The sequence below is a fragment of the Pogoniulus pusillus genome, chromosome 11 (assembly GCF_015220805.1).
Source record: "Pogoniulus pusillus isolate bPogPus1 chromosome 11, bPogPus1.pri, whole genome shotgun sequence".
NCBI lineage: Eukaryota > Metazoa > Chordata > Aves > Piciformes > Lybiidae > Pogoniulus > Pogoniulus pusillus.
This window is the reverse complement of record NC_087274.1, coordinates 8,623,709-8,650,350: the sequence shown is the minus strand read 5'-3', so window position 1 is coordinate 8,650,350 and position 26,642 is coordinate 8,623,709. Positions and strand designations below refer to the sequence as shown.

General features: G+C 42.8%; 1 protein-coding gene across 2 annotated transcripts; it reads right to left on the bottom strand.

Moving 5' to 3' along the window:
* Positions 1–392: 392 nt before the first annotated feature.
* Positions 393–26,095, bottom strand: RAB40B (RAB40B, member RAS oncogene family). Of its 2 annotated transcripts, none has more exons than XM_064150880.1 (6): positions 25,535–26,095; positions 5,548–5,608; positions 3,585–3,645; positions 2,679–2,756; positions 1,965–2,187; positions 393–1,548 (listed from the first exon to the last, which is right to left on the bottom strand). In XM_064150880.1, the coding sequence occupies exons 1-6, from the start codon at positions 25,674–25,676 to the stop codon at positions 1,277–1,279; spliced, it is 837 nt and encodes a 278-aa protein (XP_064006950.1). In that variant the 5' UTR covers positions 25,677–26,095; the 3' UTR covers positions 393–1,276. The 2 variants fall into 2 exon arrangements, with proteins under 2 accessions (XP_064006950.1, XP_064006951.1); XM_064150881.1 differs by lacking the exon at positions 25,535–26,095 and adding an exon at positions 7,044–7,133.
* Between the last annotated feature and the right edge of the window lie 547 nt (positions 26,096–26,642).

The following is a 26,642-nucleotide window of genomic DNA, read 5'->3' as shown; positions in this document are numbered from 1 at the left end:
AGGAGAAGCTTTCTTCAGGATTGCATTTCTGCGAGTGTCGATGAATTAGTTGGTCCAGGTCCAGCATTTTACTGACTTGAGTTCTTCCTCCTCGCGTACAGCGGCTGCAGGCATCTCTGTATCTCACAGTACTGAGGACACCTAGGAGAAAATGGGATGAAGCTACACCATCACCTCAACGGATTGCTATTACTCCGGAGAACAAGACACACTGAGATTCCTTCACAAATGCAATACTTCACCTGTATTATTCTTCTTCCATATTTCAGTTAACACTGAAGACAGATGTTCTGCCTAAAGCTTTTAGGATGACTTGACATTCCTGTTGTTCTTAAGTACTTCTAAAGGAAGACAAAAACAGCCTTCCCCAGCTCAAGAAACAGAAGAGGCTCTCTTTTCCAGAAACATTTATTTCTTTTTTAAATAGTGTTCTTTCCTTATAAAGCAGCTCTTCAAGTCATATTCCTTTTACCACAGTGTCTTTGGCATTTTCCTTTTAGAACTTTCTTGTAGAGTGGTATAAAATGTAAATTTTTGTTTTCCTTTTTTTTTTTACAGAAAAATAACTATTTAAACCACAAATTAATTCCCCAAAGTATTAAATAACTTACCAAAACCTTTATCAAATCTATTACGTACATGGATGGGACAAAACCTTGGTGTGTATATGCATCATAATTATATATACAATTTTAGCTTAGTTAAGTTAGTGCTTCAGAGTTATCAAGGAAGCTTTACACACACCTCCCCCCGCCCAAAGCACAGCTGCAGTGTGACAGGATTTGTCCCACTGCCTGCAGAACTGAACAATGTAAACAACTCATCGTGGTTAAAACCTCTGCCTGAAGGTGCAAACTGAGGACTCGTTTCTAGGCTTCTGAATAGTTGGCCAGAGGACAGGATTTGATACCATTACACAGTAGGTCACTCTCCAGATTTCATGGAATTAAGAAGCGAGTATCATGACAATTATGCCCTCTATGGAAACACATCTACTAGTAAAAACAATGGCATCATGCACATCCCAACGCAGAACCCAAAATGCAGAATGAAAATCCAACAGCCTAAGTGTCACATCCTTCTAGTTGCACTGGAGGTGGCGTTCATTCCAAAGCAGCATTCCCTTAGTGAGCAAGCTCTAAAACAAGACTTGGTTTCCTTACTGTTGTCTATGCAGTGCAATACATACACAGAGTGTGCTCAACCACTAAACGAGGAGTCCTTCAGTGCTTCACGTGGGGGGATTCCATCCAAGGTGCCTTTTCCCACAGAGAGCTCAGGAAATTTTACAGCTGTTCCTTGTACAGTTTTTTGGTGGGCTCTGTGGGGGACGGATAATTTTAGCTTTCTTTAAACTGTTCCTTTTATTGATGTTGCTGGATGTAAGGGAGTAGGAGCGTCCATGCATCATCCTGGCATTAAGGCCATTTGCCATGGAGAAAGATTTGAGATGGCTTCTTAAGGCAACGGGGAGAGGGAGCTTGTCAACGAGATGCACAGGGGTACAGGAAACTATGGCACGGCAACAAAGGTCTTGCAGACTTAGCACTTAAAAACAGACACAAAACTTGCATTAGAACAGCATGCTCTCGTCAGCCCCATGGTGGCTGCACAGCCAGCACTCCGCATGCACTCCCTGCTTCCAGGATGAATTCTCCTTTCTCCTCCCACATCCTTTCCCACATACACATTATCCAAAATATCTGCTGCTGCAGCATTCTGTTCATGTCTTAATACTTGGCTGAGCCTGTCAGTGCTAGGAAAGAGACATTACTCACTACAAAAGCAAAACAGGTGAAGCCTGCAGATAGGCATTTTCTATTTAGAAAGCAAACTGTACAAGACTCCAAATCCTTCTTCTTTTGATGGTTTTGCATCAGGGTCAAAGTTCCTTTAAATTATATTAATGAACTATAAACCTTAGCTGGGGCTGAATTTATACAATGCCAGTGTACGTTTCTTACCCTTGTTCGGTCTCCAGAGCCTGTCCATTCCATGTCTCATCAGCACTATCCTTGCCAGCTCGGTAAAGGACTCTGTAATGTTAAAATTACAAAGTGGACTGACTTCAAAAAAAGTCATGCCCAACCTCTCAGCATAGGCTTGTGCTTGTTCAGTGGACACTTGGCGCTTGAAAGCTAAGTGAAGGCGATTTCCAACCAGGATTTTTGGTACACCAGGAGCATGCTGAACAAAAAGAAACAAGGAAAAATTAACAGTTTGGCCAAATAAAAGCTTTCTCAAGATTGAAAGACTTATGTGGCAGGTTGGACCAGCTAATCCAAGTCATCGGCTTGACCAGCTGATTTAGAGGTCCCTTTCCACTTAAATTGTTCTCTGATCAGATTCTCTGATCTAAAAATATTCTTCTCTTCCTTGGAGAAGACAGGCTTGCACAGATGATGTAGCAAATCTCTAGCGAGAGTGGGACTACAATATGAAATTTTTGCCCTCCATATGCTTTCCATCAACACCTTTAAAGAAATGAGACACTTGAGCTGATATGTTTCCAACTCTCTAGAATTATAAACACAGAGAGAAGACTGTAAACTTGGCATCTTGGCTAACTCTGTAGTAAGCACTGCCTACAAATGCCAGGAGCAACAGCAGAAAATATCACATGGAGTTGGTGGTTGTCATCTGTTCCAAACTGGTGGCACTCTGGGATCCTACCTTACCTCATCAATCTCTTTTATCCATCGATCGATCCCATCGAACGACCAACGATTTGTGATATCATACACCAGTATTACTCCCTGTATTAGGCAAAAATAAAGATTCAGTTTTCAACAAAGGCATAACACAGAACACTAACTGTAACTCCCTCACTTCTCCATTAGTCTTGTAAGATGCCAAGCAGCTTCTCAATGAAGAACTCCAGCATGCTATGAAACCAAGCCTCACCTCTGTGTGGATTACAGATCAGCTAAGGGGCAGACACTCTGGCTTAGTTTTAGGGTCTAATGCATTGGTAAGTATGTATTTTCACAGAGGACAAGTTTGGCTGATCATTCACACATCCCACATCTCAGAAAATACATCTTTTTGGTCACATTCAGTAGCTTGAAGATTCAATGCTCTGTGCCGTTCTGAAACATAACAAGTGTGATTCATCAGAACCAACACAGCATGAATTACAACACTTCAAAGTCTGAAGCTATACTGACTTTGTGCCTGGGTTGGTTTTTTTCCTTACGACTACTTACAAACATAGTCTGAAATGTATTTTTCATGTTACTCTTGACAGTTTTATGTTGCCAATTTCTCTTCCTTGGCACAGAGTTTTAAAACAGTGCTAGTGTATCTTTCACATGATCAAAGTAAGAGAAAATGCTTAAATTATCAAGCTAACCAGCAAGAAGGCACAAGAATACATATCCCTGTACTTCAATCTCATGGATTTCTCCTCCCTAAAAGAAAATCCTCCCCCTTGTTATTTCTCACGTTCCACACTACCCTCAGCCTGTTACCGACTGCATGCCATCCACACGTGAGTGACAGAAGACATCAGGGTGCTTTGCTGACTCTGCTCTCATTCAGCCAACAACCATCACTCAGCAATGGGGGAGCTGTACTGCGCTTACCTGAGCACCTCTCGAATATGACCGAAATATGGTGCAGAATCTCCCTTGTCCTGACGTGTCCCTACACAAAATAAATGAAGTACATTTTTAAAGAAGCAAGTGGCCTCCCGTGCCAGGAGCTCAGCGAGATGAGCTGATCCGTACTGACGGCTATTGGCTCCCTGTCCATTAGCCAGGCAGCAGCAGCGCTAATGCACACCAGCTCTTCTCGCTCTCAGCAGTTTTCCCCCGCTGGCATTCTGCCCTTTCCTCCACATTTCTCAGATATCTCAGGCTAGGAGAACAAGAACTCCAAACTTCACTCTTGTTGATTGCCCTTGGAAAACAGGCTGCTGCTTAAGTGTACAAATGCAAAGTCTACTGGCATAGAGTTGGGCTTGAAGAAAGGTTCTGTTTTCACAGCCATAGGAAAGTGGGAAGAAACAAAAGCTACTGCCAAGGAAACTAATGGACAAACTGTGAATTCTTGATTACAGCAGCAATAGTTCATGGTGAGTCTAGGAGGATGGAGGAATCCCTCTACAGAGTTACAGATATTAGGAAAGTATGAACAAAAAAAACCCAACACTAAAAAAACCTCACTGCCTAAAGTATGGAGAAGCAAAAACTAAATTTATAGCTAAGAACACAAAAAGCAAAAACCCTTAAAGAATTCTGGAGGTAGATTACAGATCTTCAGATGCAAGGCATGTATATGGGCAACTGCAGAAGCATTTCCCATCTGCTATTTTAAGGAGTCCAAAGAAGACCTTTACCCTTCACAAAAAGAATTAAAGCATCCCCTTCCTAGCTGCTCCTCAGATAAAGTTGATGTGGTATTTTTTGCTAAGCTACATAATAAAGTGGAAATCCAGAAGAAAGAAAAGAATGTAGGTGAATAAAATACCAAGTAAAGCAAGATGCCATATGGCAGAGTACTAATATCCATCACTGCAGTTCACATTTGCAACGTTGTATTGAAAATCATAAAGGCAAAAATAAGCAGTGAAGAATACATTAAAAATACTTTAGCTGTGACACACAAGCATTTAAGTAAAGTAATTCCCAAAAGTTTCAAACAGAAATAAACATACAACTTAAATTTCAAGGTGGAAATGCTACAGGATGGCCTTCTAGGAGGAAAAGAATATAATCATTATAATTAATCTTCACTTCCAGTTCTCTGTCTGAACACTGCTTGTTCCTTGAACCTCTTTCTGATTTATATAAATGATGGTTCTTCAGAAACCACCTCCTATCTCCTTCTTGTCTTACAACTGACCTAGCTTCCCCCTCTTTTATGCCCTGAGTTTAGGGAAAGAGGAAAATCATATATTCAAGAGACACTGATGTGAATGCACCTTTTAAGCCATACTATTTGCTCCAAAATAACCAGAAGATGGCCATCTTAAAATTCCTTAACATGAAAACACCCTGACAGACCAAGTATTTGACTCTACAGGAAGGGTAAAGATCACATCCCTCAGGCTGCATATAAGTTAAATAACCTGAGCAACAGCACTGCTTTTTTGCCTTTTAAATAATACTTCATAATATTTAGTTGACCATTACTACTAATGAATAGAGCAAAGGGATGTTGCTATACAATCAGTGTATCCTTTCTAAGGTAATTCCTTGGTACAAAGGCACTTTGACTCTATCTTGAAGGCACTTGTGATCTTTTGTGTCTTTCTTCTGCATCTTTCACATAAATCATAGAATCAGTCAGGGTTGAAAGGGACCACAAGGATCATCTAGTTCCAACCCCCCTGCCATGGGCAGGGACACCCTACCTACTGTAGGATCCCTCATGTTACATGAATTAAATACAAAATGAAGACAGAGAGAAAATGTGACTTGCTTGGCTCACTCTTCCTCAGTTGACTAAATATTTCTGAAGCACAGGGAGAACTCCTGCCCTGAAGAGTTGCATTTTTCCGTCTTTGAAATCTCAATGCCAAGGAGAGGTGGAGCACAGACATACCAGAGCTGCAGCTTGATCCGCCGGCCATCCAGGAGAATCGTTGTGGTCTTATAGTCTATACCTGTGAGGAAGACAATCATCAGATCTTAGAGCAGCTTGCAGGTGCACCATATGCACATGGCAGTAGCTGTCAAAGAAGCTGATCTTAAGAGAGATCATCTCCTATGTAAAAGAACAACTTCTGCATCTAAAGATCTATGACTGAAGCTTTGCCTGTTCAGAGCAGATGTCTCAGGCTCCCTTCAGGTTGATAAATGGTTTGGTTTATTCATTACCAAGACAATATATAAGGAGTTTTATCTCTCCAACAAAATAAAGAACTAAGTTTCTGCAGTTTCTCGCATGCATACATTGCAGACAACACAGTTCTCTTGCTCTGTTCCCAAGCTTTACCACCTCTATTATATCTTCCTTATCACCTGGACAGCTCTTCTATCAGATACATATGTCCCCTCTTACATAAAAGCAGCAGATGGTGCAAGAAGTAGCCTGCCTTTTGTCTTCCAGCTCTTCCCATTGCTAAAAGCCTTCTCTGCCCAGAAGACCTATGTATGCCATAATGGGATCTTACATGTTATTAGGAAACGTGTTTCAAAGGTGCCACTTCATTTCCATTGTGTGCAGGACAGCTCACTTGAGTCACATCAACCTACTGCTTTGCTACTCCCACTTTACAAGCTGATGAATGCATCCTACTGTCAAGTAGCAGTGTATTAGGAAAAAGCTTCTTGACATGGTTCCTTCTGATCCGGCAGCAAAGAGAGGGAGCTAAATTCCAACTCTGATTATCAGAAATGGGCATCTCAACTTCACAGTTCCCTGATAAGCACCAAGCTAAAAGGCCAGGGACTGCAGTAATAGCCATTTCAACCTTTCATCTCACTGCTGAAATGTGAATTGAAATATCTTCTGCCTTTAATAAGGGCTTTTATCAGTACATTTGGAAAAACAGACCAAAAAATCCCTAATTTATTATCACCAGTCTGGGGAAGCCTGTTTTCATTAATCTCCAGCAGTATTAGGAAAGGCAAGGTTTGGTAACAAAATAGTATTACCACTAGCTTATAGATGTCTGAGGACACTGAAACTATGCACTAAAAGAGCAACTTTTATCATTCCAGAAATTCTTGGATACATAAAACATGCAGAACAACCCTGCTTAACACTCTGTAATTAATTCCAGGATCTCCTGCTGCCACTGATACTTCCCACAGGGTGAAAGATCTCCTCCAGCTTATCTACAGTTAATGAAGAGATGCAGACAATGTTTAGCCAACACTGACACATCCCACACAGGGACCCAACAGCCATCATTCTGTTATGACATCCCAAGCACACAAAATGAGTGCTGCATCGCTGAATAAACCTGGCACTGTGCTTTGCATCACAGACCATAAACTACCGCAAGTCACTCATGTTTGGCCACACACATACTACAACACATTCCTTTGTTTTTGATCTGACATGCACAAGACAAGCCTGAAGAACAGACTTACCAGCTGCTCTTTGTGAAAGCATCTTACATGTTTCTCCAAACATTTGATAAGAGATGGATTCAGAACCTTCCTTATTCCTCAGCTGTTAGACAGACACAGCTGATGATATAACCTGAACATCCCTGCAGTTAGCATTTGCCATTAAGAACAAAAATAAACCCCCCCTTTGCCATGACTCATCAGGAACAGCATGAAACCGTAACAATGAGACCCAACAGATGTGGATTGTGCTGTTGTAGAAATCCAGTGTCCTTCCAGCACATTATTCACTCATTTAGTAAGACAGAATAGCTTTGTTTGGATGTGCAGCTAAAACGTACCTTTGTACAAGAAAGGGAAGCAAAAGGCTCTCAGATTAAAAAAAAACAACAAAGTAATTCAGCTTGGAAGGACACCAGAAAAACTTCCCAGTTCTTTATCCTTTCTCATGGGTGTTTTTTAATTAAAAAAGAAAATATTGGCCCAAAGCTACAAACTGGAATTAAAGAAACAGAAATAAGTCACTATCCTTGCTGAAGGGTTTGCATTGCTTCAACCTAACTGACTGGTAATGGATTTTGCTCTTCTCAAATACAAAATTAGCAGACATAAAATGGAAAGAAATACTGGAACGTAGTAAGACTGCCCAAAAAGCATTCAGCTGTTTGGTAACAAGTGCAGTAAATAGGAAGCCACCCCCTCTGCTTCAGTGCTCTGCAGCCACTGCCACACTATCACTTCTGCCTCGCTGATCACACCGCACTCCTGCCAACACTGATTATTTTAAGGCTTGCTGTGTGTTTCTGCTGCTCTCAAAGCTTATAGCAGTGTACCCAAGTTTGTGGGGTTTGTTATAGGTCTCTTTAGGGCAAAACCCTGTGGTCATTTGGGTTCTAACCAAGGCAACATTTCTTACACCAAAAATCTTTTTCTCTTTGGTTTAATAATGGGTTCGGTGATCTACAGCGAATCCTACACTCTGTAGGATCTGCAGCAGTGAAAACTGACTCACTTGAATGAAATCTGAAGCAATGGTCTAGAGACCATTCTATTCTTGGTAGAATAAAATCCAGACTTGTCCCTCAAAGTTTTTCATAGTAATTGGATGCCAGCCTAAAGCTTTAATGGTTTGGAGCTTATTCTGCATTGACTTTGGACCTGTGTTTCAACTTTGCTAAGTTACTGGAGAGGGGAGAAAGAAAAGCAGGGGAACACACCCAAGAACTTTACAAGCAGATTCTTCAGAGAGCTGTGGTTTGCTAATTCAGAACTGAGAAATTTTATTCAGTGGCACATTTGGTTTGGAAGTGCTCCCAAATCCAACACTTTTTATACATGAGAAAGTGCAGAACACATGACTGAACCTGATGGTCCGTTACACTTCAGCTCATAAATACTACAGAATTGGCTTGGTTTTACTTATTTCTCTTGGTGTGACCTTTAAGGCATGTAGCTCCTTCCAGATGACTTACCTCAGATTAGTAGCTTTCAGATTGAATGAAAACAGAATCTAACCACTTCAAAATAATAACAATCAACAACAAAAACATTCCCACTCCCTGCCTCTGTGGCCTGACTGCCTTCCAGAGATTTCCACCTTCTCCAGCACTTATTCACTCCATCAGTTTGTCCACATTAACCGTCCAATATTAGATACATACTAATGTCTGCTTGTCACTAGCTGGTCCTGTGCCAATAATTAAGTGCTTCCATATACACACATGAATGGGGGGCAATAGCTTTAAGCTGGGAGAGGGCAGATTTAGACTGGATATCAGGAAGAAATTCTTGACAGTGAGACACTGGCATGGATGGCCCAGAGAAGCTGTGGATACCCTCTCCCTGGAAGTGTTCAAGGTCAGGTTGGACAGGGCCTTGAGCAACCTGGTCTAGTGGAAGGTGTCTCTAGATGATTTTTAAGGTCCCTTCCAACTCAAACTACTCTATGAAGAGAATTCAATGCTAACAACACTCCCTCTTTTAAACTTCCTCAGCTATTCAGCTTCTCACATACACACTAAAATGAAGCTTTAGCCTTTCTCCTCAGAAGACATCTGCAGTTGCATCAGGTGTTCCTGAGAAGTGATACAACTTCCAAGTCCATTCAATTAATTGTTCACGGGAAACTTTTGATTCAAAATTCAACTAAGCTTTGAAAACTAAAGCCCAAATTTTCCACATCATACTGCAGAGACATAAATTCTTTGCAGTAAAACTGGGCTGTCTCTTTTGATGCACAAGCACCGAGGTCAGGTTCTGGGACAGTCAGATTTGCCTTCTGCTTGCCATTGCATTGCCACTTTTCAAATTCCAGACTTTTCCATCACAATTAATTACTTCAATAAAAGCCATCTGTTTGGAAAGCACAGATTGCCTGTTCAGACTGAAATGGAGACACTAAAATTTTATATCTAGACTGTATTCTTCACCTCGTTAATCAGGCCATAAACCACAAAGCCTCACAGATAATTCACTCCTTCCAGTGATGTGACTTTTCCTGTTCCTAAAAGGGAGCTGTTGGCATCTGACAGCTCAGCTTTCTATCTAGCTGTGTTTAGTCACACGCATGCCAGTATCACAACCTGTCCTTCAGCACACCTCTCTTACCTTAAGTCTTTTAAAGGAGTTAGGTTTACAAGAAGCTACCTTTAAAAACTGAAGGTCCTCCTTAAATATCACACAAAAAATGTAGGGCACTGGGTTAAAATCTGAAGCTCTCAGAGTTCTACTTGGCTCTACTCCAGACTGTTGTCCTCAGAACCAAACCAAAACATAGGGGAGCAGGAAGTTTGACACAACCTCCAATACAGACCTGAAAACAAAACTAGCAACTGAAACTCCAGAACTTCTCTAAGTCCCAGAAGATTAATTACTCGGGTTGCTAATTAACACAAGCAGCACCTGAATAAGTTTCTGTTCATCCTCTATCAGCATCACTAATTAAACGAGCCAGTACTTGGCACATTAAATGCACACCCTCTCCAAAAGAACATGCAAATAACTTGGTAAGTAAGTACAAGGCTTTACAATCATGCCTTGGCTTGCAAGATTTCTGCTAAAATAGCTAAATAAAACCTGAGCTTTTAAGATGGACAACTGGAAAAGAAAACTATCTGTCATGCAATAATAATCACCTTTTAACCAAAACTAGTGAACAATCCACTTCCATTCACGTGAAGAGAAAGGGAAAAAAGGAAAATAAAGGCAAAAAAGGAAATAAAGATCCAGAGATGACAATTCATTCTCCTCAGCTTAACATTTACTTGTCAGCAATAAAATAGTCTCCTTGCAATCTGAGGTCTCAGAAATGTATTTTACAAGAAGAAAGGGAACTGTTCCCATCCCCCAGACCAAGAAGAAGCAGGAGCTATGCACTGAAGTTCATTGTTTCCTTTCTTCCACCCCACAAGAGAAGACTATCAGAGGCATACAGTTGAGCTTGTCAGTTTAAATGTTTGCTACAAGTTGCAGCTAATATCCTCAGATGATAGCTGCTATAAATAAACATGTTACTGGTTAAAAATAGCAGCCCTGCAGGAAAAGAGAGTGGTATTAGCATTACTGACAAGTTCTTCCTCTATTTCAGCACACTGTATTGATGAATTTGAAATAATCTGGGAAGAGATTAATATATCAATCCCAGCAATCTTCTAAGTGAAGTGTTTTTCTCTTGACCCCTTTTTCCACAGATGTGAAAGAATCAAGTGAGACAAGGAGCCCAGGGCAATCAACGACACAGAACAACATCTCTGGCTCCTTGCAGGTCTGCATTCTCCTGCACCTAGATTCAACTGCTCAGGCACAACACTGCAACTTGTGCTTCTGACCAGAAAACTCATCTTAAAAGACAAGACTCTCGAAATTACAGACAGCTCTGCTGATGGACTGAGGTAAGACAGCTACTAACAGGCAGTGATTATTAGCCAAAGGTAGTTTTAAAGTTGTTTAAAGCCAAAACCCTCCGATTATGATTTAAGAGTGAGTGTGCATCACTCAGTTCCCTGCACTGGGGAAGGAACATACTTTTGGCAGAAGACAACAAGCATTAGCTTTATGAGCTCCCTGCTTGTCTCTCCAAATTTTTTGCAACTCAACATAAAAAAGGTAGCACCATGAAGCTCCCAGCCTATAGTCATTGGTCTAAAACAACAACAGGATTTCAAACTGGCTCTTTCCTGCTCAAGTTTCACACTTAATAAAAAGAATTGCCCTCAACTTTTAGTCCATCAAAGTAAAGATAACCATAACCTAGCACAAATTAATTTCATTTAGAAATTAGCCTCTATTATAAGTACAGGGTGGGGGGAAAAAAAGGGTCTTGTTGTATGTCACCATCTTCTCACTGCTGCTATCAATTCCTCCAAGAGCTGAATGGCAAGGAGAGCTCCTTCACATGCATCAGGCATGCTGCTAACTGTTTTAGGAAGGTAAGATGCTTGGTATTTGAAAGGAGCATCAGCTCTGGGGGACAGCTTCTTATTTGCAACCCCTCCCCCTATACTCCAGCAATCTTAGCCCGGGTGGCCAAGAGAGCCAATGGCATCCTGGCTTGTATCAGGAACAGTGTGGCCAGCAGGACAAGGGACATTATTCTTCCCCTGTACTCAGCACTGGTCAGGCCACACCTTGAGTACTGTGTCAAGTTCTTGGCCCCTCAATTCAAGAGAGATGTTGAGATACTGGAACGTGTCCAGAGAAGGGCAACCAAGATGGTGAGGGGCCTGGAGCACAGCGCTGTGAGGAGAGGCTGAGGAGCTGGGGGTGTGCAGCCTGGAGAAGAGAAGACTCAGAGGTGACTTCATTGCTGTCTACAGCTACCTGAAGGGAGGCTGTAGCCAGGTGAGATTAGTCTCTTCTGCCAGGCAACCAGCAACAGAACAAGGGGACACAGTCTCAAGTTGTGCTGGGGGAAGTACAGGCTGGATGTTAGGAGGAAGTTCTTCACAGAGAGAGTGATTGGCAGTGGAATGGGCTGCCCAGGGAGGTGGTGGAGTCACCATGCCTGGAGGTCTTCAAGAAAAGACTGGATGAGGCACTTAGTGCCATGGTCTAGTTGACTGGCTAGGGCTGGGTGCTAGGTTGGACTGGATGATCTTGGAGGTCTCTTTCAACCTGGTTGATTCTACGATTCTATGAAATAGTTTCAAACATGATGCTTTCTTTCACCTGCTTTGAGAGACATGGGCATCCCAGGCAACAGCCTTGCTAGGATACTCTCCAGGCCCATGGGAAAGACAGTAAAGGGAAGCTTGGCCAGGCTAAGAAAAACACCCTCCCCCCCAAAATGGAGTAAGTTTTATGTAACAGTTGACAGTCCAAGATTTGCAGAGCCTGTGGATATCTATGTGGTATAGCAACTCTTTATCATAAAGCTTAACAGTGTAGGTCAAAGTCATCCTGGCACTAGGACACAGCCATGCAGAGCTTGCCCTTTTTGTATCCAAAACACTAGGTTTGAAACATGGCCAGAATCTGGAAGGCAGAATAGCTTCAAACCTACCATAAATATTAAACCCAGATGCAGTATTTCACATTTTACAATATTTTCCAAACGACCTTTTATGTCTTGACACTTCATTACCAGTAAACAAGTTCAAAAAGAGTTGGCATGGGGAGAATTACAGGAACATCCAGCCACTGTTATCCTCAGCTGTAGGCTGAAGACCTCATTGAGAACAGTTGCAAACCTCTCCAAAACTTCTGCAGGCTTAAGTCTCAAATAAATGAGTGTAAAAATTAAACTATAACTTTCACTTAAACATTTTGAGTCACCATCTCTGGAGGTGTTCAAGAAAGATGTGGACATGGCACTTTGGAGCACGGTTTAATGGCCATGGTAGTCTTAGGTTGAAGGCTGGACTCGATCTTAAAGGTCTCTTTTAACCAAAGGAATGTTATGGCATATAGAATTACAGAAATCAGAAAAATCATTTTTATAAGCATATTCCTGTACATTATGAAATTGTAAGCAACACTCAGTAAAAATTGAAAGACATAAGCAACTTCAGGATGCCATCCCTACTCCCAGAAGTCACAGCAGTACTTGTCACCAAATGTAGCAAAAGGTGAAAAATGCAGTTGGTTTTTTCACACCCCACAAAGCACTGCTCATTAGAAGAGGAAAAAGCATCACCTGAAAAAGAACTCCTGGAGCTGAAAAAGTAATGAATTCTGGCGTCTTGATGAACTGAAGATCAAAGAGGGAATTCACAACATGCAGGTGTAGGTGCAATAACTGTGCTTTAAAGATGCCAGGGAGCAAAATTCAGGTTGTAACTGAAAAATTGCTGTGGCTTAAAAACTCTCATCCGAAAAGCATAGAGCCATCACTCCCAGAGCAGATACACTTGAAAAGAGCTCCAAACCAAGCAACAGAAGACCAACTGCACTTAGTGAATTTGGAATTCCAAGTGACACACATGCTGCAGCAAAATGGGCTTTATGGATAATGTTAACATGAACTCACAGGATTCCCAAGGCAAGAGATATATTCAGGACATAATTTCCTTCATTTTGCTAATGGAAATATAAGTTAAGCTTGGATTTTATGCTTCTCTTTCTCCCCTCTCCTTCTCCCCAGCTATTCCAGCAGAAGAGCTGCCAATGTTGGAGCTGCACTGCTTTTTTGAGACAAAAGATTAAGACAAAATGCTGGCAAAGAATCCTCGTTGGGATTAAAGTAGGCAGACAGACTATACATCACTGATACAAACTTCTTGTTCCACTCATCATTTAATTGGCTTCAGAGTTCCCAGAAATGAAAATAAACTGATTTCAAGTGAGTGAGTAGTATCAAAGGGAGTTTCAGGTCAGAGCAATCTCAGGTGGTCATCTAGATCAACCTCCAGCTCAAAATAGGATCAGAGAGGAGGTTTGGAAACTGCATAACCTCTGTGGGTAACCTGTTCCACAGCCTGACTGTTGTCATGGTGAAAATGTTTCTCCTCTCTCCTCGGGTTTCCACTTAGACCAGCTGTCTCATCCTCCCACCACCTACACAGCCTCACTCTGTCTCTCTTAACCTGGGAAGCTGCTCTAATGTTACCCTCCTGCAAAGGTTTCTCGTCTCCAGAAAGGCAACTCATTAATCTGAGGCCCAAATTTCATTTAAGTTGTTAGAACTGGAAACTTTTCTTCACTGCAGAACTATGTAATGGCTTTTTATGTGGTCTCCTGCATGGATGCAATGTTTCTTGCAGCTGGTGTTGCAGACAAACGCAGTGTAGACTGATGAGTGGATCTGCCTCTAAAGCTGCAGTTCTCAAACAGTATGGAATCAAACTTCTGTTTGAAAACAAATCCTAGAATTTATATGGAAAAATAATGACACCACATGTATTCCTGGACTCTGGAATGTTCCTACCCCAAGACTAACATAATTCTAGCAGTAACTGTGTTTCTTGTCTGAACTGAAAAAGAAAACCAATGTAGAAGTTTAGAGGTTATGAATTTGTTTTAAATCCCTTTTATCTTGCTTCTGTTGGATCAAGTGTGTGCTCAACTTCAACCACAGCCTGCTACCTCAGATGTGGTTTGAAAAGTCAAGGCTGTGCTTTACACAAACTTCAGGGAGCATATTTGTTGAGGCAAACATACAGAGAGATTAAAGAGCAGAGTCCTGCCTGCCTAAGCTCATGCACTGTGTATAGGGATTGCTGACACAGTTAGAAAAGGAAGACAGAGATCCAGATAGTCACATCAGAAATCATGCACCACAAAACTCTCTGTGTACTGACTCAATCATTTCATTGACTGCATTGGCTCCATGAGCTTCTTTTCCTCAGTCTAGTTTCGAGACAGTACTAAAAAGGCTGCCAGACCTGCTGTGTCTCTTCTGGGTTTCCAACTGGCAGTTTCATATTTCATGCACTTAAATATTCCATTTTAAGGCACTGCATAAATTCGGCTTGCAAACAAAGTAGAAGTGCACAGCAGACACATTAACACATTGTTTCCCCTAAAATGTTGAAGGATTAAATTATTTTGATTCAAAACCCATGGGCTAAAATACCCTCACCCCCTTTTCTTTTAATTCAACCATGGTTGTGGAGTTTTTAAATGCTGTTTCATCCACACATCTGTAATGGCTCATTCCCTATGAAAGCAGACAAGCACAATTCTCAGATCACTTACGACTGCTCCTTCACTGTACTCTTCCAGAGTGCATAAAGCATTCTTTGCTACTTTAGCTTTGCTGCTGTGGGATTACAAGGAATCGTGTTGTTGGTAAGGTCAAGGTAGGGCTCTCTGCATAAAGTTGTAGCATAGAGGAAAAACAAGAGCAAGGGTAGGAGCAAAATAGTGAGTTACCAGCAGCCAAGATGTACTCAACATGCCTTAGAGAGAAGCTGGGGGAAAATATAGAGGTAAAATCTGAATCACAAGCTTTGAATACACCACAGAGTAAACAAATGATGGTTATTAAATACAAGTGGTTGGACTGTGTTTGGAAGTGTGAAAGATGAGCTGCAAAAGTGTCATTCCTGGGCTGCAGCTCACTTGTAAACATTGTCACATTTTCAGTCTCCTCTACACTTCCATCTGCACACACAGAGAACTGTATCCATCTATTAAGAGTAAGTGGAACTTTCTAAACAAGTGGTTTTCTTCCTCTGACCAAGGAATGACAGCAATTTCACAAAGCATTTCTCCAGAGTTCTGTGCACTGAGAGAATATGCACTGTTTCAACCAGCACAAACCAGGCATTCATGGCATTGTGAGTTCATGCTATAGAAACCTGAAGCAGAGAGCCTAAAATAAGTTATTGGGGGAAGCTCTAAGCAGGTTGGGATCTACACCAACTCCTATTGAATGTTTCAAAGGAGGCCATGGAAGCCCACGTTCTCTAGCAGAAAAGAATAGAAATGCACAGCAAAATGCTTTCTTTATATGAAACTGTAATTTTCCATTTTAAAATAGAGCAATTTGATAAATGAAGTAGCTGCAAAGAATCCTGAATCTCCAAATACTGGATTAAGAAGGCAGGCAGGCACATGAGAGAAGCACATCTCAGAAAGCAGCAAGGTTTGTTCTCTATACACGAGATCTCTCTCTTACCACTTTTAATAGTGCTAGGCTAAATGAGCTCAAGATGAGATTGAACAAGGCCAAGTGCAGAGTTCTGCACTTTGGCCACAACAACCCCAAGCAGCACTACATGCTGGGGACAGAGTGGCTGGAGAGCAGCCAGGCAGAAAGGGACCTGGGGGTGCTGGTAGATAGTAGGCTGAAGATGAGCCAGCAGTGTGCCCAGGTAGCCAAGAGAGCCAATGGCATCCTGGCCTGGATCAGGAACAGTGTGGCCAGTAGGAAAAGGGAGGTTATTCTGCCCCTGTACTTGGCACTGGTCAGGCCACACCTTGAGTGCTGTGTCCAGTTCTGGGCTCCTCAATTCAAGAGAGATGTTGAGGTACTGGAATGTGTCCAGAGAAGGGCAACAAAGCTGGTGAGGGGCCTGGAGCACAGCCCTGTGAGGAGAGGCTGAGGGAGCTGGGGGTGTGCAGCCTGGAGAAGAGGAGGCTCAGGGCAGACCTCATTGCTGTCTACAACTACCTGAAGGGAGGCTGTAGCCAGGTGGGGTTGGTCTCTTCTGCCAGGCTGCCAACAATAGAACAAGGGGACACAGTCTCAAGTTGTGACGGGGGAAGTACAGGCTGGATGTTAGGAGGAAGTTCTTCACAGAGAGAGTGATTGGCATTGGAATGGGCTGCCCAGGGAGGTGGTGGAGTCGCCGTGCCTGGAGGTCTTCAAGAAAATACTGGATGAGGCACTTAGTGCCATGGTCTAGTTAATTGGCTAGGGCTGGGTGCTAGGTTGGACTGGATGATTTTGGAGGTCTCTTTCAACCTGGTTGATTCTATGACTCTCCTTTATGTTCTTACCTTAGACATCAGCTACTTTTTAAACTACATGGAAATCTGAATTCCAGAAATTCTCATCCTAGTTACTCCACCTCTGCATATTAAGCTACCAGTTTCTACTTTGAAATCTAGTGATGCACGATTAATTTTTATGTCCAGGTTAACTCTGGAGTAGCAGCTTTGGCTCATCTAGCTTCCTCCTGCTCACCAGCTACTGTTGAACCACCTCCATCTTCTGGCACCACTTGATTTCATCCAGTGCTTCTGTACCAGCACTCTTCAATGGCAACCCCCATGCAACAAATGAAAATAGCAAAGCTGCTGTATTGGTTTTCAGCTTAGCACACAGTTACATCTCATGACCAGTGAATAGCTTCCCCTGCTTCTGACAACAAACACGATTCCAAAGTATTTCATCTTCCCTGTTTATAGGCCTATAAACCAGTAAAAACTACTGACTTGACAGGAATGTTTTCATATGGGTGTTTTCACTGCTAGGTCCTACCTGTCCTTCCCCCATTTGGAGAAGAGTTACTTTTCTGTCCTAGAGAGGATTCCTATCTCATCTTGAGCACATTTTAGACTTGGTTCAGCCAGTCTGGACATTATATGAACATTTCCTTAGATATTTGTATGCTTTAGGGTTCAAAAAACCTGTGCCTGCAGTGAAGAATGACGTATCAGATCCACTGAGCCCCAGCTGAACACAGCACATACCTCCCTCTTACCAATATGCAGCCAGACTAACAAACTAATTAACATATCTAACAAGTGTAATTATACCAAAAGCAGGTTTGTACTGCACCAAAGCCTTGAGGGTTCAACACACTTTGTCTCCTGGCACAGCTTGTTACCAGTACTTCCTCTTATCTGCTTCTCCCATCCAGCTGACAAGAGGATACTCTTAGATGCCATGAACTACTGTAGAGAAGTGAGCAAGGTTAGTGTGTGGACCTTTAAACCCCATCCATTCTGGGCAAAAATAACATGTAACTTCCTAGTGATTGGCTTTCTAACTTTCCCTAGATTCGAGAGACAACTTAGACACACAAACAGCTGCTGTGCAGACTAATATTTCAGGGGACTTTGCCCTGAGTAGCAGTCAGCACTGACAGATGATTTTGTGGTTTTTTGAAAGATTGGACATGAAATACATAGTGCCTGTTGCTAAACCAGTGTTTGATCTGCAACAACAGAACCTGCAGCTCTAAACAGACTATTTGGCTACTTAGCTTCCCTAATACTTCCATATTACAAGTCAAGACATGGAAGAAAGGAACCATTATTTGTACTGATGTGATCTACTATGTCAACAGATTTCCATGTGGACAGAAAAAACACAGCAAGCTCACACCAATCCTGTTTGGTGTATTACATCTGAGATTACACTTAAATAAAACTGGCATGGCAAATACTAGCCCATGTTTGGTGCAAATATTGCATTAGTTTCCTGGTTAAACAAAAATGCAAAAGAATTGAATGAGACAAAAGAAAAACTTCTCAAGTTAACCAATTTCTATCCTTAATTCCATTTTCCACTCTTGTTTAGCTCCAAGGACAAAAGTGAATTTACAGCAGTAGGTGAATGTAATTTAATCAGTGTGTTAGATAAAACTGAATCCTGGCACATGCAAACACAATTGTGGTTAGGCCAAAGCAGCTTAAAAGGACTCAATTACCTTCAGGTCTGACCACTTTCCTAAATAGCCTAGACTTTGTCTTTCATGTTGCACACCTGTCTGGCAGCCTCCCGGTTATTTTGGGTTTACAGGCACTTTCTCACTCCCTCCTACCTATGAAAAAGATGAGGGGAGACTCCAGTAGCCCAAGGGAAACCGAGACAGGCAGCACAGAATGTGCAGCAGAAAGACAAAGCACAGAGAGAGCTGTTGCTGTAGCTTCCTTTGCCACAACAGTCTGAAGTATCACTTGTAGCAAGAGCAGGTATCAAATTCAGACAAGTGTGTGCAGGTTGTTTTTAGGCAGGAATCTGAAACACATTCACACGATGTTGAGATTTCTTCCTTCTGAGCTACACAATACTGTGTGTGACCAAAATGTGGCTGTTCTTTGTTTGGCCTTTTGTTGCTGTGGCTGAATGAACCTTGCTAAGAAACATAAAGGCCAGTTATTACACAAGAACAAGGTACACAAAGAGCTGGTTTGAATATGTGCATGCATACAGAGTTTTGACTTTTTTTCCCCTTCAATATGGCTGGGTGAGGAGAAAGCTAGGAAGGAAAACAATTTAAGTGTTTCAGAACCTCACTTGACCTAACTTCTGACCTTCATAAAACTGAAATGTAGCAATGCTTTATGTCCATGAGATGGATGTGAGTGAATGACACCTGAGCTGCAATATTAAAACGCACAAATGCTAACATTAAACCGAAGGAAAAGAACAAGTAGAAGAAAGTGTGCAGTAATATAAAACCAGTTTTGTGAAAGGCCTGGAGAAACAGATGAAAAACCACAGGTTGCCAAGCAGGTCTAAAAGTCCCAGTGCTCTGTTAAATCAAGCAAGAGGAATATTCAGTTCCAACAGATGTGCAAGATCAGCTTAACAAATGCAAACTCCAGGGTGGAGCCACTGACCTGACCACCACAGGAAATGCTGCATGATCCTTTACCTCTTTGTCTGTAAAGAATATGGAAAAAGAGGTACAACTGAAGCTGTCACTCCGGGATGCTGCCACGTGTAAGGGAAGAGAACAGGGTGTACTGGCCTTGTGAGATGGGCATTTCTCAGCAGCACAAACTCCAAACAGGGGAACTGGGGATGGGAGACGGAAGAACAAAACCAATCTGAATGACATCATAAGGTGCTGGTTGTTGGGTTTTTTTAAACAGATTGGAATGTATCTATCATAAGTAAGGCAAGAATAAAAAGAATCTTGTCAAACAAGAGACACATTTTCAGCTAACATTTGCCTCTCATGATTGACTACCTGTTGATAAATATTGCTGCTCCCTACTGCAATCACCTATAACAGACAGAATGCAGTTATAGGTGCTGGAACAGAAGGAAATGGTTTCCACTTTTCTCTTTTAAACACAGTGAAAAGGGAAGAGAAGTACAGAGTAGGCAGCAAATTCTGCTTTATGAACTTTCTTCACGTGCAGTATATAATACAATTTAAAACTGATGTCATCTTTCAGCAGTGAGCACAGCTTCTGCGAGGTAACACATTACAGGGGCAGTCAGAACTACCATATTTAGAGTAGGATCTATTACTGCTTTACATACTCATCCCAAAATAGGTTAGATGCCTTATCTGAAGCAACTGTTTTTCTCCACCAATGCCACAGAAGCCTACAGTAATGAGAGAAGACACTAGATGTCTTCTAGGCTCTTCAACTTGGCATATGAAATTAAATCTCACCTGCTTTTCCTTGTCCAAAGATGCAGCTTGAATCCTTTTAAACTAAAATCAATGGGTATACAAATGGTTTTTAACAAACTTCAAGGGGGGCAAAGGAAAAATCACATCTAGTCAACTTGAACTAAGACTGATCAATTTTTGTTCTCCTTGTGCTGTGAGATAAAGTGTAGGCAAGCATAATTAACCTCAGAATGCATTTATTTACTCATAGACAGTGATGTTCAAGAGCTTTAAAACACTCTTCTGCTGGATAAACCCTGATAGAATGGCCTGGACATTGTCCCTAAAAGCTAGTGCCATTTGCAAAGGAATACAGAAAATGCATGATGTTGCCAGCAGTTTCTATTGCAATCTTTAAGTCATGTTGCATTTAGGAAAGTGCAATGGCTCCAAAGCAAAAGTCAGTGATAAGTGACCCGTTCAATACATCATCACACTGGTAGGACAAGAAACCATTTTATATCCCCTTGGTTGCAGCCAAACAACATTTTCAAAGGCTCAGTCTGATGAGCACAGAACAGAGAAACTTAACATCAACACTTTGTGGTCTTTTATCTCCATTAGTTCTGTATTTGGCCTTGTTGGGGGTGAGAGAGGAAAGCACAGTCAGCTCACCCATTTCAGTCTTTATTTCTCACATTACCAATGTTGCTTTATTTAGTTAGGGCCCATTCCTTCCTCTTTACACCAGCAAATGGCTTTGATCTGTGTAGTATCAGGAAGATTCACCAAGAGCTACAAGTTTTCTGCAGGGATCAGAGCAGCTGACAACTAAACCGGCTAAATGCTCCCTGTGCAGAAGAGCAATGCAGCTCTCTCCTTAAGGTCTGTTGGAGGCTGCACTATCCAAGCTCCAGGCCTGTCTTCTAACCACTTAGTGATCATGACAACCACTTATTAACACCTACACCTATTATACACTAGGATCTTTTCAAGCATTGAGATAAAGACTCAAGCTCTCAACTTGAAGACACAGAATTTATGGGAAGACAAATAACTATGATGAGATTTAAGATGACACGAAAAGGTTGCTAGGTGAGAAAGGATGTGAGACAATTTGTCAGTTTAAACCTGATGTTCCTGAAAGAAAAGGAGTAGGAGTACACAGGTTTCAATAATAATTCTTTTCAGTCCTTGTATCAAGCAATCACACTACAAGCATATGTTAGCATGAAAGCAAAACCAGAACCCAGATGAATAAAAATCAAAAGTACAAAGCATCAAAATATTTGTCTCCCTAGTGACAGTACACCTAAAGTACTCTGTTCTAGTCTAAAAGAAATTATTTGCTCTGAAATTTTTCAGATGAGCATTTTCTTTTAAGCAATGCTTAAATGCAAAGTTCCTGCAGCTCTTTAGAAAATCATGTTGGTGCAGTTTTTCTTACCAGGTTAGAGACCAACTGTGTCCAATCTATTGCAGTTTCAGTTTTGAACAAGATGTGGGAGAAGTGTAAAGGGAGGATACCCAGACAACGAATCCTACTGCCTACCATCCCAACTCCAGGATAGCAGCTTTGTAAATGATCTCTACCTATCATCACATTCACCAATGCACCTTTCGTGGCGGTCCTTACTTTATTAATAAAGCTTCTTCCCTTCTTCTTTCTAACCAGAGCCCTTTGGTCATGTAAGAAAAATCTGGAGATCAAGAGATTGTTCTCCTGAATAGCTGAACCACACCAAATGCTTTCAAACCACAGCTTGTGGGCAAGCAGCAGCAGCAGCTTGCAGGGACTTGACTGATCATGTGATGCTGGTTTTCCTTCCCGTCTCCAGATTTCATGTAATTTTTGTGTTCTGACATAAAACAGTAAGACATATGACTGCCACATTTTCCTAGGAACGAGGAAGATGGCAGACTTATTTTTGAATAGTGAAGCAAGTGCCTTTGAAAAAAAAATATTTGTGGCTTATAGAGTTAAAGTTTGAGCCTATAGACTTGAGATGAGGCAGTTATGTAGCTGGTCAGCCTTCAGGAACCTGATGGCTGAAAAAACACAACTCCAAAACATGCAAAATCCCCAACCCTTCTCCACCTCACTGTTCTAGTCAACTCCAGGTTTTATTTTACCTTCATTCATCTAGTCTGCTTAACTGTCTTTGATGCTGCTGAAAACAATAAGAAACCAAATCCCTTTGATTCTACTTTGCTGCTAAGTCTATCCCCATTCAGCCTTTCTTCCACCTCTCAACACCCCACAAAGTCCATTTACATTCTTCTCCTTCCCAAAGGAGGGATCACCCTCTGTACAACACCTTGTCCTTCCCTGTACTTCCTTTTCAAACAATCTCTCTACTTCTTAGAGCACCACAGTGCATCTTGGAGATACCTCCTTGTGTTTAGCACAGAACAAACTCTCCATCAAAGCTAAAGTCTAACTTTTCGTGCTAGCTTCTAATGCACTGCTGCCCTTTCTGACACTCAGCTCTGTTTCCTCAGGATCATCTTTCTGTTTTATCCACAGAACTGGTAAGCTCCCTGAACAGCTGCTCTTATTCAGTGTTCATCTGTCCTTCATCTTGATCACACTTTGTAGCTCATCCATCACCAACTTCTCAACATTAATATTCCCACCTTTACTAAATTTCAGCAGTGGGAGCAATCTTTTTCTTATTGCAATAAACATCAAACTCAGTCTGTCTTGCAAACTACATTTTAACAACTGCCCAAATTCCCATGCTCCATCACATTAACTTGTTTGTTCTTATTTTCAAGGCTCTTCATTACTCTTCTTGTCCTCAGTTGTTCTTGTCTTTTAGCACATCATCTCTCACATCACCTTTCACCTCTTCCTTTGTAGTCTCAAAGCTATTCTCTCTCAAACTCCACAGAGTTTTCATTTCCTATATAAGAGGCACATTTTGACAGAATCTATCATACCACAACATTCTCTTTCCAATTCAGAGACCTAGCTGGCACTATGAAAGCTGCAGATCCTCTAAGTGAGCTAGAGACTTGAAAATGGGGGTAAGTCAGTATTTATTGAGCTTTTTAATCAAGTTAAATTAGAAAATGAGTCATTACACCAACAGGATGTTTAGCTCTATCTCTCTCTTTGCATCTCTGTTTTCACAGTCCCTAAGCCTGCAGACTCCTCACAGCTGTATCATACACAGCCACACTCAAAATGATGTAGGAAACGCTTAGGGGATGCAGACAGAGAAGGGGATGCAGACAGACCACCAAGGAAACTGGACAACTTACACGCAGTGTTCAACAATATTTCCAATGTGATGCATTGAAGAACACTGTAAGTTGAAGAGTGAGAAAATCGTATGAACTTTCACAGTAAAAATCCCTCCCTAAATAAGACTAGACTGCACACTATGACTGTGCAAACACAGAGGCTGAGTATGTACAAAAATGTTTAATAATTAAACAAGTCACATCAAATTAAAAATCAGATTATACTCCATTCACATTTTATTAACATGCCACGTTATAGCTGCCCTCCTCTTGTACCTCATACCCCTCTTTTCAGACAAGATCATTTTCTCAGGGCTAACACCCTCTTTCAGTCTCTGTGAAGCACTGACCTTTGCACAGCAAGAGTTCAAGAGATCCTCAATTACCGTATTTGCCCAACCTTGTAGGGTTCAGATTGACAAAATCCCAGTGAAGGGGATACAATCCCTGAAATAGTGCAAAAAACTTACAACTGTGTACACATTTTTAAGCTCTTAGTAGAGAGGCGTTTTCAAGCTGCTTGTTAAGTACTTGTGGAATAATTCAGAAGCAATATTTCTTGGCTGTCAAGAAATCCGTTTACAGAGTCTTGGTGCTAGCCACACAACAAATATTTCTAAGAGCAAAAACACAGGCATCACAAGGTTTCCAGGCAAAAGCCTGAGGTAAAGCTGATGAGCTCAGGAGCTGGTCAGACATTCTCTCTTGGTTACGTTAAGATACATTAGAGACTAAAGTGCTCCTTCAGAGCAGGAATTTACAAACCAAATTGTGTGTATAGAAAAGAGACAGATCAGGCACACTCTTCCAAAGCCCTTTGTCTCCTTTCTTCAGCCACCTCAAGAACATGAAGAATAAAGACACTACAACATGCCTGAGAATAATTTAGCAAAATTATTAAGCAAACATCTTAAAATGTACACTGATGCCTCCAAGGTACAGTCTGACTCATAAGCAATGGTACAGAGAACTCTCTTCCCTCCCTCCAGTTCCTCGCTGTGAATCAGAGCTCTGAATTCAACATAACAACAGTTAATGCAAAGCATTCCAGTGAATTAACTAGTCACAGACTGGCAGTAAATTAAAGCAATGGGTAATCTGACAAGACAATTTGCTTTTTAGTAAGCCACATGACAGATTTGCATGAAAGCAAAAAACAAAAACCAAACAACCAAAAAACTCCAAAACCAGGAAACTAGAATGTGTTGTAGGCAAACTGGATCGCTGGAGTGAAAAGAGAAGGAAGGGACATAGAAATCCTGTTTTTCCCAAACCATCAGCTTAGTTGTAAATCAGTCTTCAAGGTTCACAACTTTCTATTCCAGAGGCAGAATCTATCTGGCATGGATGAGGCTCTTCAGTCTTGCCCTTTAAAAAGCTTAAGTGAAACAACGTAGTACAAAAATGAACCTTGATCTTAAAGGGCTACTCTTCTGATATTACTAACATGCACGACAGTGAGAAAAACAGAGGAAAACAATATCTTTTTCTGCTCTTTCAGTGAAAGCAGTTTCACACAAAACACCTCTCTATCAAAGACCCTTTACTAGAAACACACTCTTATTAGTATTCCACTTTACTCATTGATGATGGCAGAAATGTAACTGCTTTGGAAAGTAAACTCTGTCATCTTGATCACTACATTCTGTGTATTAAGCCACTTGCCTCAAACTTGAGCTCCAAAACCAGTTTCACGTATGAGACTCCTTGCATGGGATTTTAAACCGTGACCGAAAAAATCCCACCTCTTTTCTGAAAACTAGGTACAGCAAAACATTCCGCATGTCTTTGCCTGCGCCCTTTTCCTCCTTGGGTACTCCCTGGTTGCTCCTCAAGCCAGCAGGACCCTGCAGAAGCACTGATCCTTATCTGCTGCTCCAGCTGCACTGATTCCCCAGCCCCAGAAGTTGGCAGCACCTGGCCGTGGGCTTTGCCTCCTGCGCGGCCACTGCCCCACCGCGGTCCAGGATCCCGAAAGCCTGGAGGGCCACAGGGCGCCTAAGCAGGTGAGCAACGGTGCGCAGCAACAAGGGCACCTGACGGCAGCGGGAGAACTTGGAGGGGGGGGACGGGGCTTACCCAGGTTATAGCCGTAGGGCGACTCGGTGGCTCCGTCCTGTAGGCTGGCCAGGATCTCCCCCTTACCGACGTCGCTGTCCCCCACCAGCAGGAATTTCAGCAGGAAATCGTAGGCTCTCACCGGGCTTCCCACGTGGCTCATCCTTCTCGCTGCTGCCCGCAGCTTCCCCGATGGTTCAGCTCCCACGGCCCATCCCGGGGCCCGGAGGGGCCAGGTCACCGCGGCGGGCAACGGCGCGGGCAGGCAGCGGCATGCCCGGCACTCACGGCGAGAGGCAGCGGCGCGGTCCCGTCACAGCAGCGAGAGCAGCGCCCGCCGCGCCATCCCCAGCCGCGACCGGAGCAGGGACGCCCTCGGGGCGCGCCGAGGAACGGCGCTGTCAGTGGAGAGGACGGCGGCAAAGCCTGTCACGTGGAAACAACGAAGGCGACCGTCTCTTCCGACGGTGAGCCCGACTCTCCCCACGCGGGGCTGTCGGCGCTGCCCGGGAACGAGAATGGGTAGCGGGCGCTCGGCCGGCAGCAGCAGCCCCGTCCTACTCCTCCACCTGCCGTCCCGCCGCCGCCCGCCGCACTGACAAGACACACAGCCCCGCCCCCAGCCCCGCCATTGGATGGCTCGCCTCCGCCCCCGCCCTCCTCAGCATTCATTGGCGCGCCGAAACCTTGGCCACGCCCCCCACTGCCTCCCCGTGGCAGCCACCAACGCCGCTGCCTCCTTCTATTGGTGCACAAAACGCGCTAGCCCCGCCCTCCTCGGCATCCATTGGCCAAGGGCAAACCTCGACCGCCGCCTTCCTCGTGTTCCCGGCGGGACGCAGCGGCTCAGTTGCTATGGGGCTCTAAGGCGACCATTGGTTCTTGCCCACATCAATCGCACTTAGACGCCCGCCCCGCTGGAGGGGAGCTATTTGCCTGGAGCGGGATAGAGATTGCTGTTCGAGTCCCAGCTACTCTGAACGGGAGCGAGACTGAGACGGACACCTCCAATCGCGACTCTGTGGGTGCCTTTCTGCGGTTGGCAGTAACCACAATGCTTGCAGGCAGGCAAGCGGCCCCAGGTGGTGGTGAGGAAATGGCGAGGGGAGGCCTACACGAAGTAGAAGCA

Coding starts and splice junctions, on each gene's coding strand:
- RAB40B (XM_064150880.1), bottom strand. CDS start 25,676: ATGAGCCACGTGGGAAGCCCGGTGAGAGCCTACGATTTCCTGCTGAAA. Junction 5,609..25,534: donor GCCCTACGGCTATAACCTGG/GTAAGCCCCGTC, acceptor TCTTCCTCACAG/GTATAGACTATAAGACCACA. Junction 2,188..2,678: donor GGATAAAAGAGATTGATGAG/GTAAGGTAGGAT, acceptor CTTTTTGTTCAG/CATGCTCCTGGTGTACCAAA.